This window comes from Pagrus major, chromosome 12 (assembly GCF_040436345.1).
Source record: "Pagrus major chromosome 12, Pma_NU_1.0".
NCBI classification, from domain to species: Eukaryota; Metazoa; Chordata; class Actinopteri; order Spariformes; family Sparidae; genus Pagrus; species Pagrus major.
In genome coordinates, this window is record NC_133226.1 from 21,417,911 (window position 1) to 21,434,909 (window position 16,999).

Genomic DNA, 16,999 nt, shown 5'->3' on the forward strand with positions numbered 1-16,999 from the left:
GATGATATTATACATGTAGGTTTAAAGTTTCCGCAGACAACTCAAAAAACAAATCAGCTGCTTGGTATGAAAACAGAAACGAGATTTATAAACACAAATATTAATCCGTGACATATAAAAGAAAAAAAGCTTGAGGAGAAACCTAATGAGTCGCTTTCTCCTCCTGCAGAATATGTTGCTCTGTGTGACAAAGAAGACGAAGCTCTATCTACAAAGTTGTGTCCATACACTGTCCATTATGGAGACACGTTATTTTCCCTTTGTTCGTTCCCAGCAGTGAGTGATTATTTTAATGCGATGACGACAGAATAACCCAGTGATCAATGTTTCTGATTATCGGGTTTCATTTCTTTTTATGCCTTTAACATATAGGAGTGTCGATGGTTTTGGATAAAGTTACATAATTCTGTATGCATTTTGGTTTCCATTTGTGAAACATGCCTCAGTTAACGTCTGCGAATGGATAAGAAACAAAAAAAAAAGCAAAAAGCAAATCACTCAAAATTTAAGGCTTTTTCTCGATGTGATGAGGACACGGACGATAGCATTTACAGTAACATTTACAGCCAGGTACTGTACACAGACGCAGGCGCTCACGCAGTCGCACGACCCTCATTTCCTCCTCTTCCCTCCGTCTCGTCATGTGCAGACAAACACACACTCTCCACATACCCAGCTCACACGCACACATGCACGCAAAGTACATACAAGAGGACCGGTGCATCAGCCCAGTATGTCCAGGTACACAGGCGAGGCCTTGGCGAGGCTCTGGAGCATGCTGTGGATCTCCTTGATGTTCAGCCTCATGTAGGGCTCCCTCTGCCAGCAGCCCAGCATCAGGTCGTACACCTCTTTAGGACAGGTGCGAGGCCGCTGCAGCACGCGGCCCTGGGTGATGCACTCGATCACCTGCAGGAGAAAGGGGGACAAAACAAAGTCTGCTGTTTGGCTAACAAAACGAAAATGATTTAAATACGATAATCATTAGGTTTTCTCATTTATGCAGTAGTAATTGGTTTTTTTTCCAGAAGAACACTGAGATAAAATAAGCTTTCAGAGCTGAGTGAAAAAAGCTGGTCCACATTATTATTTGGTTTAGACAGTTTGAAGCGTTGACATTCTGGTCTCAAACTGTTGTATCGGCATTTTTTGCTTCTTTGTTTGAATGTTAAACTATGAGAAAATGACAAAAACATTGTGGGAAGAAAGCTAACATGAGCGCTTTGATGAATATGATATAATAATGTCAGTGTAAATGGATATCATGAACTTAAGAAAGAGCCAGCGATGACCACAGTAACTGCAGAGCTCGTGTGACTCTGACCTCGTTGTTGGAGAGCTGGTACCAGGGCTGCTTGCCGTATGTGAAGATCTCCCACAGCACCACGCCGAGGCTCCACACGTCACTCTCTGTGGTGAACCGCCGGTACATGATGCTCTCTGGGGGCATCCAGCGGATTGGCAGCATCGTATGACCGCCCACCTACAGATAGAGAGGGAGAGAGAGAGAGAGAGTCTCCATCAGAGAATAAAAACATCTTCTGAACAGCCGCTGGTTGAACTGACTGTGCTTTATTTTTAGCCACATGTTAAAGTGGCACTATGTAGTTTTGGAGAAGAAATTCAAATACTACAATATCAATGAGGTAATAATACAAACTCCATAAGTGAATAAACAAGCTGTTGTCAGAGGAAAATAAGGTCACCAGAACACTGTTTGAAGCTAGAAAAGGTGGCAGGGTCCGCCACATATAAACAAATTAAAAAAGTATGAACTTGTGTTGTCCTTCAAGGTCAGTTTGTTTATTCAGTCATGAAAACAAAGAGTGTTTGTTTATTTAGTTTGTTTAGACATTAATCTCTCCTGATTAAAATTTCTTCCTTAACACTACACAGTGCACCTTTAAGCCAGCGCTCATTGATTTAAATTGGGTGGGAAAACACCTGTTTGTAGCCTATAAAACAACACATTTAAGCGAGCACACAGTTGAATCAACAATGTAAACAAATCTTAACATCATAACCGTCATACAAGGTGGATCTACTGCAGCACTGTTGTATTAAACTGCATTATTTTTTGCCTCGTGTACCTCATTAACTGGAAACTGAGTGTATACGCAGCAATTAAGTTGAGTCACCCGAGCATTCCTGTAACATGCCTGCCGTTGCTCATCCAATCAGTGTCTTTCTGTGCTCTTCCATCAGTTATTTCCTGTCTACTAAACGCATTTCCCTCCCTTCCCGTCGCCTCCTTTATCTAATCACCTTTACTGTATGTCCATCCCTTCACCACTTCACCTACATTAGCTCATATTCGACACCAATTACCCAATTTTGGAACAGAGAAGCGCAGAAACTATTGTTACGCGCTCCCTCTCTGCTGGCCAGGGTGTGTCACTGTGGCTGGTGATTGGCTTCTTGCCTTGCCAGGTGATAGCTGGCTGACTGGGAAAATCCAATAAGACGGGGTAGGGCACTAGGCTCTGGTCTCTCTCTGGCTGAGGTCTTATGTTTTTGATTTATGTTTATCTGATGGGTGCGGTAGTCCAGTTTTCGTGGCTTCATTTCAATTAGGTTTAGTTGTTCTGTTGTGTTAGGGTAGAGGGTTAGCCCCCAGTTCTGACGGCCCAGGTGGGTTGGTCTGGGAGGCTGCTCTTCTTTTGTGTATTTTGGCCAGCCCATCAGTTTGTTTTGTTTGACTGTTTAGTTTTTTTCCCCTTTTGTTTGTAATTTATTCAATAAATTGACCTTCCTTTAAAACTACAACTTGTTTGTCTCGTGTTAGACCTCATTTGGAGGGGGTCGTAACACTATATGACACTCTTTATGACCAATGACTGTAATTCTATATCCTATAATTCTAGTTTTATTCACAACTAAACTAATTGTTAACTGCAGTTATATTAGTTTTCCTGGTTGATCTAATTTACTGTAGCAGCTTACAGCAGACGAGATGGCCTCGTATTGTCAGCTGTGTGCATGCTTTTGATTTCACTTTGATAAAAACGTTTGATATCAGGAGTTGGTGACAGGCGCTGTTTATGGTGATCTTATCTGCCGCGGCAAATGCATCACTGAGATGATGTTTCTCGTGTGTGTGTTTGGATTTCTGACTCTGCTTCGGGCAGCAGAGGGCACTGTGGGATCTGAGACGGGGAATAAAATAATTCAATCTGCTCCTCAACGTGACAATTTCTTCTTCTTTTTTTATTTTATTTTATCCATCAAAGTGTGATATTTACATACAATATACTATAACTCTTCTATGGTTTAATATGATGCCGGTCATGCCGAGTGAAGGGAGGTTTAACTCATTGCCCTGGGAGAAAGAGACATGGCTGATGCATTTTTTTGCACTGTTGGCCGTTATTACCATCGAAACAGTAATTTTATGCAGATTATAGAATTTGCATTTAAATGGTATTAAAAATAGATAAAATACCTCTGGTTGAAATTGTCATTTCTGCAGCTACACAGCTATTTCAGGCCAAAACTGGAATAAAATTCTAATTACATATTTGAGACGATGTGGCCGCATTTCCATATTTCTGTGTGTATATCAGAGGGTGTGTGTGTGTGTGTGTGTGTTGCGTGAGTAAGATGAGGTGAGAATGGGGACAAAAATCAAAAATACTTTGGACTCACTCTGTAGTAATCTGTGCTGTAAACATCTCTGGACATGCCAAAGTCTCCTATCTTGACCAGCAGGTTTTCTCCTACCAGGCAGTTCCTGGTTGCCAAGTCTCTGTGGACGAAGTGCTGGGAGGCCAGGTAGACCATGCCAGCAGCAATCTGCTGGGCAATGTGCAGCATCTGGGACTGGGTGAGCTCCACCAGGATACTGTGTTGACCGTCTGCCATTAGCACTGCATCAGGACCGTGGGACCTGCACCCAGAAACACTTCGTCAGAGCTTCAATCACTGAAGAAAATGACGCATTGTGATGACCCCTTCCACTAGAAAATGCCGATTTTAAATACAACTTTCTACCATTTATATTCTGAGATTGTAAATTGAATGAAAATTGAATGAATTATCTTTGAGTTTTGTATTGTTAGTCAAATGAAACTTTGTTTCTTTCTGGTGATCCATTTTCAAGTTTTTGAAGATTTTTTTCTTCCATTAAATCAGGTGAAAAGAAAAGTTTAGGCAGGTAGAAAAAAATTTTTATATCACAATATTGGCCATCCGTAACTTCAGCTCACACTGGACGCTTCAAGGAATTTTTGGACATTTTGGAAACTAGGCTTACTCACTTTTTAGTTAGCTGAGAAGATTGACACCGCAGACAGTTATCTTAGCTTAGCATAGGGACTGAAAACAGGAGGATACAGCTAGCCTGGCTCTGTCCAACAATACTGCTGCTCCGGCATCATCTCACGTATGATCTGAGCTACTGAATTAAAGTCTCCCTTCTCCCTCACATACATCCTGTGGTGACGTTGCTGTGGTCATCCTCTCTCTGCAGATCCTCGTCAGGACATTCCTTCAGCACTCCTCTGGAACAAACACTCAGCATTTACAACCTTCAGTGTGCTTCACCGTTTTCATTGTAATAGTAAAGGATTGTAATACTTCTTCCATCAGGGGTTACCGGACAAACATGTTTACAGAGATAGTTGAAAATGCTGAGAGTTTGTTCCAGAGCAGAGCTGAAGGAATGTCCGGATGAGGATCTACAGCTGCACAGCCCAAGAGACAATGACCTCGACAGCATGCCAAGACACAGACCCGATCTTGCAAGACCAGGAGCAGAAATGCTCCCTTGCAAGGATGCTTTTCCACTCACATACTCTGCTCTGTGTGCTTGTATTGTATTATATTATGGTTTTTATGTGCGTGGGTTTTGCCACTAATTAAACATCATATCCAGTAAGTCACAGCTCGCAGCCAAGAAATGGGTTGGCAGCCACCAATCAGTCAGTTTATGACGACCTGGGAATGAGAATTAACAATCAACTATCTTTCTCAGAAATCCAAAAAACAGCCCGAACACAGCAAAATAATAAGAACGTAAGAAAGAAAATCCTGCTAAGCTAAGCTAAGCTATTAGGCTGCTCTAGCCACATATTGAACATACCGACATGTGAGCAGTGTCAGTATTCTCATCTAAGCAAGACGCATGTATCCCAAAATGTTGAACTCTTCCTTTAGCTCATGTGAAAATGAACCTACCTGAGGAACTTGTTTAGGTCACCATGTTTCATGTACTCAAACACCATGATGAGAGGGTCGCTCTCCACACACACTCCGTAGAAGGTGACGATGTGCTCGTGCTGCAGGTTGGTGAGAAGCTCGGCCTCTCTGTAGAAGTCTGCCCGGCCGCTCTCGTTGGCCTCTTTCAGAGTCTGACGAAAGGCAGAGACACAATGACAAGGGAGCCACAATCAGGAGCGTTGTCTACATTAATGTACATCTAGTCGATAGAAATCACTAACTGATTGACAAGTGCATTGATTATCTGAGAGAACGGCTTCCTGATCCGTACCTTGACTGCCACGTGGAGCTTCTCCTGGTCTGGTGTCAGGTTGTAGCACTCAGCAAGAAACACCTTCCCGAAGGCTCCCTCTCCCAGCTCCCGCTTCAGGACGATGTTGTGTCTCTTGATGTGCTGGACGACTGAAATGCAGAAATAAGACGAATTAGGCTCAAGGTCACAAGTGTCTCTTGATTATGTAGTGGGAATTTTGGTGTACGTAAAATGTCGGTCATCTTTACTGGAAGGAGTTTATATCCCTTTAAGTCTACAGGTCAAATTAAATTAGGCCAAAAATGATGAGCAATTTGATTTGGTAATTCATAAATTCACCTATAAAATATTAGGAAACAGAAAAAAAAAGCCAGACGCTGTCTTCTACAGCACAAGTGTACATCTTCAGATGGAATAATTTGTCTGATGAACAGTCCAAAACTAAAAGATATTCAAAAAAAACAAAAAAAACGACACGAAACAACTCGTTCGACTACATGGCAATAATTCTGTTGGAATTTCTTTATTACACCTTTGCAAAAACGACTTCTGGGAAGTGGCAGTAAATGTTAGCGACTGTGGGATAAATGACGCCAATCACTTTCAGATCTTGCCAGATTATTGTTCCCTTTTGGCAGGAAATTCATAAAAATGTAATCATGTATTTGGAGGCAACATCCTGTTCAGATGTGGTGCTGTAAACACGGGTGACATCTCATTTGAAGGATGGAATATCAATGATAAGACGCTGCTACAAAATACTTTCAGGCTGTCAGGGGGAAAAAAAGGGAAAAATTACTAGCTAACTGTAGCTGCAGTTAGCTAGTTGGCTCAGTTACAATGCAGCTAGCGGTTTAGACTGGAAGCTCGGGAACCAGGGGAGTGTTAGCATTTAGCACAAGAGCATTGGACCGGGCCTGGGCTAGCTGGATAGCATGCTAACTTCAGTAGATATCTCTGTAACACAACAGATAGAAACCTTAATGTCAAAACTGCTATTTATTCACATTCTCTTCATAATTTAAGTGAATTTATACATATTCGCCCTTTGAGGTCAGACTTTGAGTGAGAATATAATTAAATATATTATTTCATGGCATCTACCAGCTCGGTCTTGATTCCCTTTTCTTTTTTCATTTCCTTTTTGTTTGTAGTATCTCAGGAGAAAGCTTACTGTGTTCTATTGCTAATAATTGTGACCAGTGTTATAAAAGAAAACCTCTAGAAGAGTCAGGATGTAAAACGGATACTGAACATAATTCTACGTGGATTTATTTGCACTTGCACTGATACCATGTCAAGTGATGCATGTGAAATGAACAAAATACAAATGAAAATGTAAAAAAAAAAAAAATCACAATAAAAATAAAACAAAATCTACATATTTTAAAGGCTAAAACTAGCAAATGTTTAACATTTTTGCTCGATAAATTACTTAAACAGTTATCACAATTGCTGATTGTTATTTTTCAGCCAATCAACAAATTGAATCAGCTCCAAATAAAATTTGTCAGGAGTAAAATGAATCATGTGTGTCCGAGAATGAAAAAATATTTGATTCTACTGACTTGACCTTCTGTAAACAAGCTTGTGTGTCTGAACATCATGTGTAGGCTAAGTGTCCAGCTGCCCCCCCCCCCCCCCCAAGAGCAGGAGTCGCTATCACAATACAGCAGGATGCTGACAATAAATATGGCGTCGGGCAGTGACCCCTGCATGGATTTATCAGAAAAGGTCCGGGTTACCGGCCGTTTGCCGAGCGAGGCAGTAACTCACACGTGTCAGATTTCAGCATGCTGCCGGAGTTACGGAAGTACTGTGGGTTCTCAATGACAGGAATCTTTGTCATCCCAATGATCACTGCGTCTGGACCCATCTCCGAGGACGACGGGGTGTTGTTGCCATTGGAGACGTGATGAAGAGGGCTGGCAGAGTCATCGTCATTACTGATGACTGAGGAGGAGCCTGGGGAGCCACAGAGGAGGGGAGAGGAGAGGAGGGGAGAGGAGAGCGAAGAAGGATTGTGGTCACACAGGAGGAAGAGGAGGAGGGAGAAAAAAGAGAAAATACAAGTTGTATACAAAAACAATAATGTATCAGCAGATCACAGGCCGACTAAATCAACATGAGAACAAAATAGGACTTATAAATTCCTCTACAGTCATTGTGTCTCTGATTCAGCGGAAACTGCAATGAGCTTTGAGACAGTAGCACTTGATTTTAACCTATTTTCCACTTATAAGTACTATATAATCACTTCATTAATGGTTTAATGTAGTTGTAAGCAGACATAAGCAGACATAAGGATATTTAAGCGTTGTCATCAATGTATTTATCACATAAAACTCGCCTCATGAAGCATCCATAACTGTGCAGGATATGGCACATTTTCATTACATTAAATATCTTCATGAGTTTCGACCCCACTAAAAAGATTTTAAACCTGAGGATCAGAGGATTTCTTGACAAATCAAATGGAATATGTGCAACAAAATAACGTTAAACTATAACACACAGAATCACGGTGTGTTACATAGTCATAATTAACAAAAGAATAATTCGACATTTTGCGAAATTCTTTGTCTTGCTAAGAGTCAAATGAGAACCTTGATACCGCTCTCATGTGTATACAAGGCTGCAGCCAGCAGCTGGTTAGCTTAGCATAGCACTAAGACTGGAACTGAGCTAGCTCTTTGTGCTCAGCTAAGATAACGTCTGCTGGCTTTAGCCTCACACATATGAGAGTGTCACCTTGTAACTCTCGGCAAGAAATAAGTGATATAAGAATAGGTGTATTTCCCAAAATGTCGAACTACTCCTTTAAGAAAATTAGTTCACCTTTAATACCAAATTTGGAGTTTCTTCCATATTTCAGAATGATGACCATCAGAACGCAACCAGTCAAGGCAACTCCTGCGATTCCGACAACTACATACACCTGAAAAGACAACGAAAAGATTGTTAGAAACGTAACGGTCGACAAAACGTCCTTTAGATCAGTGGTTACTAATCTGGGGTTGGGATCCCGATAACGTGCTACAAACTAAAGGAGTAAAAAAAAACATATTTATCATACATAAAACACTAATACATATTATTTTTGGGCCTTTTTTCAAAAACAATTCAAACAAAACCAGGAAAAAGATTTATAAATAAATAAACAAGGTTTCTGTAAATGGTCAGGACTGATGAGGATCACTTACTGCGACGCTGTCATCCAAAGGAGGGAGCGGCGGGTCTGAAAAAATCAAAATCAAAATGCTTGTCAGAATATTTGAAAACAATAATAATAAAAGTTATTGATGACGAGTGCCATGTTACAGTATATATTACGGGCGGGGGGGAAATAGATACAGCATAGTATAAATGAAAAATATAAATGATTAACATTGCTGTAGGTTTTTAAGTCAATCTATCTGCTTGACATTTAGCTGCAATTAAAACTGATTGACGCGAGCGAAACAGAATGAAAATGTTATCTTATTCGATAAAACAGATGTTGACAAAGTTTTCCTACATGCGGACTTAATTTGCAGTTGAATAAAGGTAACAAATCGCAATATATCTATGAAAACAAAACAAAAGACATTTGTCGTATCAAAGCTGGCTAGTTCGGTGCGGAGTCTCTGGTGAGTGCTGAGTTCAGTCATTCACCTGAATCGTTGATGTTCATGGACGAGGTAATGTTTTAGTTTTATTCACGTTACGTTTTGTCACATTCGTGGACTTCCTTCCTCGCTCTATCCCGTAAGATATCGCGACCTTGAGTAAACTTGGAATAATGTAAGTTCACGACTTGAAGTCCTTGTCATTTTAATGCAAAGTCGTACATATTATATCTTTAGGAATTGCGATGATTTCTTATTATGAGGCTTCTGGTGATTCCCAATCCCGAGAATATATAGTGTAGATATAGTGTGAGCGCTCTAAAAGTTCAAACACCTACCTGTCGTGTCTGGGCAGAGGCGAGGTGCAAGAACAAGAACAAGAACAAGTAAGAGTTCATTTTAACTGTGTTTAAAGTTATTATAAAACTACCAAAAAGAAAAATTGCTGCTTTTAAAAAGCTGAATAATTACTTACAGTAGTAGTCAGGGTCATCTGTCAAAAAGGGGAACAAATCTATATGTTAGCTGTTGAAAGTACAAACTAGCCTCGGAAATGAACTGATTTCTAACAGAACGAATGACACCTGTATGGTCGTAAGGCGGGTCGATGAACTGGGCTGAGACCGTCTTCTCGTCACGGCCGTACTCATTTTTCGCCACCAGCCTGTACATGCCGTTGTGGATGTGCGTGGGGTTGACCAGCTGCAGGCAGCCATGGTACTCGCTCTCGGTGAACAGGTGGATCATGGTGCGGATGTAGTCCTGCTCTAGGAGAAGCTTGTTCTCGTGGTACCACTGCAGCTCAGGCTTGGGGTTCCCTGTCACGCTGAAGGGGATGCACCAGTGGTGGTCGCGCTCCGGCCCCAGCAGCTGCTGGATGGTGGGGGCAACTGACACGGAGGCAACAGTAGAGGAAGAGTAATAACGGGGTGATAGGAAAGTCAACACCAGGAGTAAAAGCCAGTAGGAAAAGCAACAGTTATGGACTTAGAAAGGAGGAGAGAGACTGATGACACAACATCTGAACACTGACATCAGGAAAACATGGATGAGGAAAATGAGGAGAAATGTGGCGGTGAACAAGCAGAGGAGTGTGGTCGGGCATGAGGAGCTTCACAGGAGGAAGAGTTATGGAAAGGAAACATGGAGAGTCAATAAGATTTCCCAAGAGACAGTAATGATAACAAACTGAGGAGCCTTGTGCTTCCACTGGAAATAACAAAGTCTTGAGGACACCATTTAAAAGATCATGAGAGGAAATTAGACGCATGCTATAGTTGGTTAACATTTACAGTCAGTGCTAACAGAAAAGTAGGAGTCCTTACAGAGAATATTGAGCTGAATTGTGGCCTCCGTCTGACCGACCATGTTCTCAGCGCTGCATATGATCACCCTGCCGTTATCATCAGGAGACAGGTCTGACAAGGTGAGGGTGCTCTTCATTTCTGAAGGATAAACCTGGAAACACAGCATCAATATTTACATTACACGTCCCATGTGTGTAAAATCGATTTGATGTTGATCTAAGAAAGTCACTAGTTCTTTTTTTTTAAAGGGTTACGCCATAATTTTACACATTAAAGTGTGTTTATAGGTCTGGGGGAGTACAACTGCATATGTGGAAAAAAGTAGTACAAAAGCCTTTGGTGGCTCCAGAGGAAGCTGCATGTAATCTGATAAATTGTCTCCAGTGATGTCACAAGTTGCATCGTGGGTAATGTAGGCACCAGGTTTTGAAAAGCAGTCAGCTGTTCATCATCATGCCCAGTTTAAAAGCAAATGATCGAAATCGATGCAACAGAACCAGAGATATCACCTTTTTTACTCCACACATTCTTCTTCCTTTTCAAAACCTGCCGCCTACATTACCCACAACCCACCACTGTCTCTAATACATGCATACAGTAAGCTACTTGCTATAACAGCCATCAACCCGAGACAGTCGTAACATATTTACACCACATATCGAGATTAAGGATACGTCTATTTTTCCTTATTGTCACAGATCCAAAAAGACCAACAATGAACTAGGCTATGTAAAGCGTGATTTTGTCAGAGGATGACGCGGTGTCGGCTACGTGGCTACGTCACGCGTGGATGTTGGACGTAAACAGAGGCTAGAGGCTAGACAAAATGGAGAGACGTCTTCAGGAATTACTCTCGATAGGGCAAGTTGTAATTGTTTTTTAGATGTCAGTCTGCATTGGCCATGTTGCATTCGGTCCGGAGACGACGAAGAAATGCAATGATTATAATGCAAGCGGTATTTGTATTTAACTTGAGTGTTTACATTTCCTGCTACTGTAAACTTGTATTTAGAGGGAAATCGCTTTTTCCTCGACTGATGTTAGGGATAAAAAAAATTCCGATATCAACATAACACCCGATATACACACACATTTTCTGCAATGATTGCTCAAATGTGGTTATCAAACACAACAAGACATTTTACAGTCTAACAATAAACTATTATTGTCTAAAATTACATCAGTGCAACAGTAAACTTCACTAAATGACCCATCCTGCACAAACAACTACTTCATATATATTTTAATGCTAATACTGTTATATAAGGATTCTTTACTTGTAACCAGTTGAGCATGATATATAGTTTAAGTAAGTAAGTAAGTACAAATTTGAGGTATTTGTATTTTACTTGAGTGATTTAATTTTATGCAACATTATGGTTGAACTATGAACTACTATCTTTAGTCACCAGGCTTCGGGAGTAACAGAATACATGTAACAGGATTGACGTTATTAGGATGCAAAAAAGGTAACAAAAAAGATGTAATTAGATTACAGATACATTCGCAGTAACTGGATTACAATTTAAGATAAACATATGCTTGGTATGGAGGTAAATCCAAAAGTAACGGAAAGTAATCGAGCTACATTACTTTTATATTGTCACACTTGGATTACGTTACCGACCACATTTTTTTAAAAGTAATTAGTAACTGTATCAGAAGACATTTTTAAAGAAAAACCCTTAAATAATAATAATAATAATAATAAAATATGAATTACAAATACATCATGATGTACCGTCAAAGGTTATGATGAGATAAAACATTATTGATCTCCAGGGTGGAAATTTACGAGGTAGTCAGCAGTGTATAAAGCAGTTAAAATTAGCTCCACCTTTACCAGCAGCAACATTAAGTGATGGACATTAATATTTATAATACAATCATTTAACAGGGAATATTCTATTCTAAAGGGGCCATTCTGCACAATGAGTACTTTATTGTAAGTATATTTTGGTGCGAGTACTTTTGTACTTTTATTCAAGGAGTTTTACCTGTAACAGAGTGTTTTTACTCTTTCTCTCAAGAAGAGGAGTAAGCGACACACACGTTCTGGTAGGATTAAGTCTGTGTTGTGGTCTTTTCGTGGGATTTGTTAGTAAAATGAAATGAAAGAACATCACCAAACCTATATTTTACACGAGTCCTAGTCTCAAGTCTACGTCTCTATCCTATCATGACCTTCATCCTATTCTAGTTCACAGCTTCGAAACTTGAGCTCCTCTCAAAAGTAATATTTCCGGCCACAGGCGTCAAATTTCCCAAGATGTTTTCCGCTCCACTCAAAGACCAATAATAAAAAATAAAAAAAACAGGAGCCCAAAGTGGTGAACCTGTACCAAAGGTTTAAAGGGGAGGCTGTGTGGTAGCCCGGCTCACCTCGTGGTGGGTAGAGAGCATATCAAGGTTCCACAGGATCTCAGGAGGAGGGGAGCCTGAGGCGGTGCACTCAGCTTCCACATTACTCCCCTGCATCTGTGTCACGTTTCTTGGGGTGACCTCTACATTGGGAACCACTGTGTGAAATGACATGAAATATCTTTACATTGATTTGTCTGCAGATTCCTTTTCCGCTTTTGTTCCGACCTCTGTTTTTCTGTCCCTCTAAATGTTCGATATCTGCTTATTATAACACGGTTTCACATTACCACAGCCGGGTGGAGTGAGCCTGACGAAGGACCTCGGCTGTCCTCTGTCGTCCAAGCATTTCAGGTCTTGGCTGTCGGGGTCTTCTAGGAGCCTCAGTTTGATCCACAAGTTCTCACAAACACAATCCAGAGGGTTTCCGGACAGAAAGAGCCTGGAAAATACAAGCACACGAGCAGCGCATGAGAAACTTGTCGTCTTTGGGCGTGCACCACCGACAGTTTCGCGTACACTTACGGGAGTGACGAGTTAAAGTTCTGAAATGTTCTCCATGACAGCGTCGATAGGTTGTTGTCTCTGAGGTTTCTGAAATGAGAAAGCAAAGCAATGGAAGTCCAAACAAGGCTGTACGCACGTGTACGTCAATGAAATAACTCCAGAGGGGATTTAAAATGTTCTCTTACACGTATTGAAGTCTCGTATTGTTGTAAAATGCATCTGATGATATAGACGTCAATCTCGTTCTCATCACTGTTCTGTTGGAAGTTAAATTGTAGAGTTATCAGTTAGTGAAATACATCGTGACTCCGTGACAGGCACAGAAAAAACAAGAGTGGATGATACTTACAGGTTTCTGAGGTTTATGTAGTGCCTCAGACTGTTGTCATTGATGTCAAACAGTCTGTTTTGATTTGCAATGTATCTGTGAACAAAAATAGAAGAAGAAAAACACGTTATGACACAGGTTCTTAGCAAAGTCATGGATTTATTTAAAGGGGCTCAAGGTAACAATTTTCATGTATTAATCACTTTTTTATCGGCCATATGCGAGGAGATAGTAATGTTACCTTCCCCGTCCCTCTCGGTTTGCCTATAAAAGTTGTTTTTAAATGGTTTGTTCGTCTCAGTGTCTCTCGCTGCTCCGCTAACAGAGAGCAACAGTAGCTAACACAGCATAAACTAACAAACAGCTTCCAGCACGACACAGAAGTTTCACAGAGCCCCTTTAATGTAAAGTTTAAAGCCGAGATGATGATGATGTCAGCTGAATAAATTGATCTGAAACACTGTGTGTGTGATATAATCTTTTTAGTTACATATTATATTGGGCAGATTTTAAATGTAGAAGGGTCAGACATTTTTAGCAGCCCTTAAAACCTTTTTTAAACTTTTGGTAATGACACATTTTAAACAAATGCAAATTAATTTAGTTAAAATTAGCAATGTTAGCATACAGTGACTTATGTGAACATGACATCTATAAGCATATTTGTGTGAGACATATATGGACATGTTATATATAAAATCTGATTATTATATTATATTATATTATATGTACAGCCCTTTGAGCCATGTTTTGTGATATCGGGCTATAATAAACTTTGACTTGATTGGACAGTCATCAATCAGTAAATGTTGATTGTATTCAATAAAATAAAAACTCTAAAGTCCAAATCTTGCAATCTTTTCCTCAGTTTTCCGGGTAGACACATAAATTCATCAGTTTATCACCTTTGAAACGCACTATTGGCGATGCATGATATTATATTTTTCAGCCGATACCGATAACTGATAATCACCTGCTTTTCATGGCCGATACAGTTAAGGTAACAAAGATAGATAATCTCACAATTTTGTATTTTAAAGTTCCTAACGTGGAGTTTATGCACACCTGAAAGTAAGAAAGGCTAAGATGTAGTGAGCAAAGATATCCCAGAGCTCTGAGAGTAAGATTTAATGTGTTAAAACTTGCTGACTTTTTTCCTTTCCTCTGTGAATCCTCGTGGATCATGTGCTGCAAATTGCAATCATGTTGTCTTCCTGTAAAGAAGTAAGTCAATGAAAGCACTTTTGCTTCACAGAATTGAACAGACACCAATAAATAGCTGATAATATACATTTCCCAGTATTGGTCTGATATATATCATGCATCCCTTCGTACAAGGGCATCACTTTGTGTCAAAAAGTGGTGGAGACGTAAGGACTCAGATTAAATTATGTTTGTTAAATAGTCTTCAACATATGTGATTTAGACGCTTCTTAAGCAAGCTACACTGTAACCTCCTGTGTAGGCTATAGTTGATCTAATTACGTACTGTAAATGACTGCAAACCCTCGGCTTTTCTAGCTAGCTTGCTATCAGCCCATCCAGTATATCATACTGTGATTCTACAGTATGCTGATCACACCTATTATCTATTATCTAATAAACAAGAGCGGTTTTCCTGCACTTGTTGTAGGCCGTTGCTTAGGATTAGTTTAGAGTGCACTGCATGTATTTATTAGGCCCTGGGTTCAAATCTTTAACATTAATATGTAACATCTTTTTCACAAACTATGCTCTAATAGTGATGGGGACAAAATCAGCCGTTTATACATAACATAGCTACAAAATGACATAAAAACTTCAGTCAAGACTGTTGAGCTTCTCAGCACCTTCCTCAAAATCTCAAAACCTCAAAATAAAGACAAATCTCCTGAAGCAGCACTGCCCCTGTTGATTTCTGAAGATACTTTATTGTACGATATTGATTTATATTGAAATTGTATTGTGATTCTACGGTATGCTGATCACACCTTTTATCTAATAAATAAGAGCAGTTTTTCTACAGTTGTTGTAGGCTGTTGCTTAGGCTTAGTTTAGAGTGTACTGCATGTACATATTAGACCGTGTTAATGTTATTTGGTCATAATTTCCCACCATTAGAAGGCTTTTTTACAAATTAAGCTTTAAAAAGTGATGTGGACGAAATCAGCCATTTCATAAAGTGGTACATGGCACCTTTGTCTACATAATATAGCTACAAAATACAATAAAAACTTCAATCAAGACTGTTGGGCATCTCCACCTAGGATTTAAAAATTCCTCTCTCCCATTTGTAATCCTTGGGAATAAAGACAAAACTCCTGAAGCAGCACTGACCCTGTAGATTTCTGAAGATACTTTTAACTTGTAATAAACAAAAGTGTCTCCTCCCCACCCATCACCAAAAATCTTAAACAAACTCCAACTTAGTGCATTGTTTTAAGGGGCAACGTCTAATCTTTCCTGATGCTGTGAAGGGTTTGTTTACTTCAGCAATGCAGTTGTACACTTGTGCGGGCTTGTAGCAGCCGACACAATCCTACACACACTGACGCAGATGAGGCTACATAACTATCGCCGGCTGTATACAACTGATGTGATCTCATGTGTAATGTGGTCATTTGGAGACGCTGGCTCTGTTTCTCGTCTCACCGCCGCCACCCCCCCTCAGCAAAAAGAGCCGAATTAACACCTCGGAGGCTGCGCTGGGGCCTAACACACATTTTTTTTTTTACTCCATCAGTGGCTCTGGAGCTGTTTTGTAAAGGAAACACCGAGTATAGTCCAAATAAGCCTGACGCGCACTCTCACCACCATTACGCACATACACACACACACATACACACACACACACACACACCGTCGTCGTTAGTCAGCCACACACACAACCACAAGTGCGCGCACATACACTAGGCTACATGATCTGACAAACCCATATGAGACTAAAATCACACGTTTTTGGGTTTGACATTAAGCGCAGAAGACAGATCTCTGTCCATCCACAAGGGTTGGACATGAAATATATGATACCAGGCCTGCTGTTATTAATATTGCTCCTGATGTTATTATTATTAGTAGTATTATTTTTAATCCCAGCCCTTGGGTATTATTGCGACCTACGATCGAAGGTAGTTCTTTACGCATTGCATCCTAATAAGTTCATACGCCGCCTGTCTGCACGATCATTTTCATACACTTACATCTCGGTGATGTTTTCCATGTCATCTAACGTGAGGACAGGGAAATCCTCGATCCCTGGTACAGAATCAATACAAACAATCCTTGAGATGCTGCAAGAGCAGGATGCGGGGCAAGCATCGCTAAATCTCCACAGCCCCATCAAAACCAAAAACAATCCAAGACGAGCCATGCCATATTCCCCCGCGCTGGAGTCCATCGCAGGTCCAATGATATCCCCCACGAATCCCCCAAAACAGAA

The 16,999-nt window shown here is 40.4% G+C and overlaps 1 protein-coding gene across 2 annotated transcripts; it reads right to left on the bottom strand.

The window, feature by feature from the left end:
* Positions 1-723: 723 nt before the first annotated feature.
* Positions 724-16,973, bottom strand: ntrk2b (neurotrophic tyrosine kinase, receptor, type 2b). Of its 2 annotated transcripts, XM_073477356.1 has the most exons (18): positions 16,761-16,973; positions 13,603-13,677; positions 13,439-13,510; positions 13,272-13,340; positions 13,037-13,188; positions 12,768-12,904; positions 10,404-10,536; positions 9,663-9,968; positions 9,554-9,571; positions 9,417-9,425; positions 8,674-8,708; positions 8,309-8,408; positions 7,247-7,435; positions 5,489-5,619; positions 5,176-5,348; positions 3,646-3,886; positions 1,325-1,483; positions 724-909 (listed from the first exon to the last, which is right to left on the bottom strand). In XM_073477356.1, exons 1-18 carry the CDS (start codon positions 16,955-16,957, stop codon positions 724-726), a joined length of 2,382 nt encoding a protein of 793 aa, XP_073333457.1. In that variant the 5' UTR covers positions 16,958-16,973. The 2 variants fall into 2 exon arrangements, with proteins under 2 accessions (XP_073333457.1, XP_073333456.1); XM_073477355.1 differs by lacking the exons at positions 9,417-9,425; positions 9,554-9,571 and having other exon boundaries at positions 9,621-9,968.
* Positions 16,974-16,999: the final 26 nt, after the last annotated feature.

Coding starts and splice junctions, on each gene's coding strand:
- ntrk2b (XM_073477355.1), bottom strand. CDS start 16,957: ATGGACTCCAGCGCGGGGGAATATGGCATGGCTCGTCTTGGATTGTTT. Junction 13,678..16,760: donor ATGGAAAACATCACCGAGAT/GTAAGTGTATGA, acceptor TTTTGTTCACAG/ATACATTGCAAATCAAAACA. Junction 7,436..8,308: donor CTCCAAATTTGGTATTAAAG/GTGAACTAATTT, acceptor GTGGCTCCCCAG/GCTCCTCCTCAGTCATCAGT.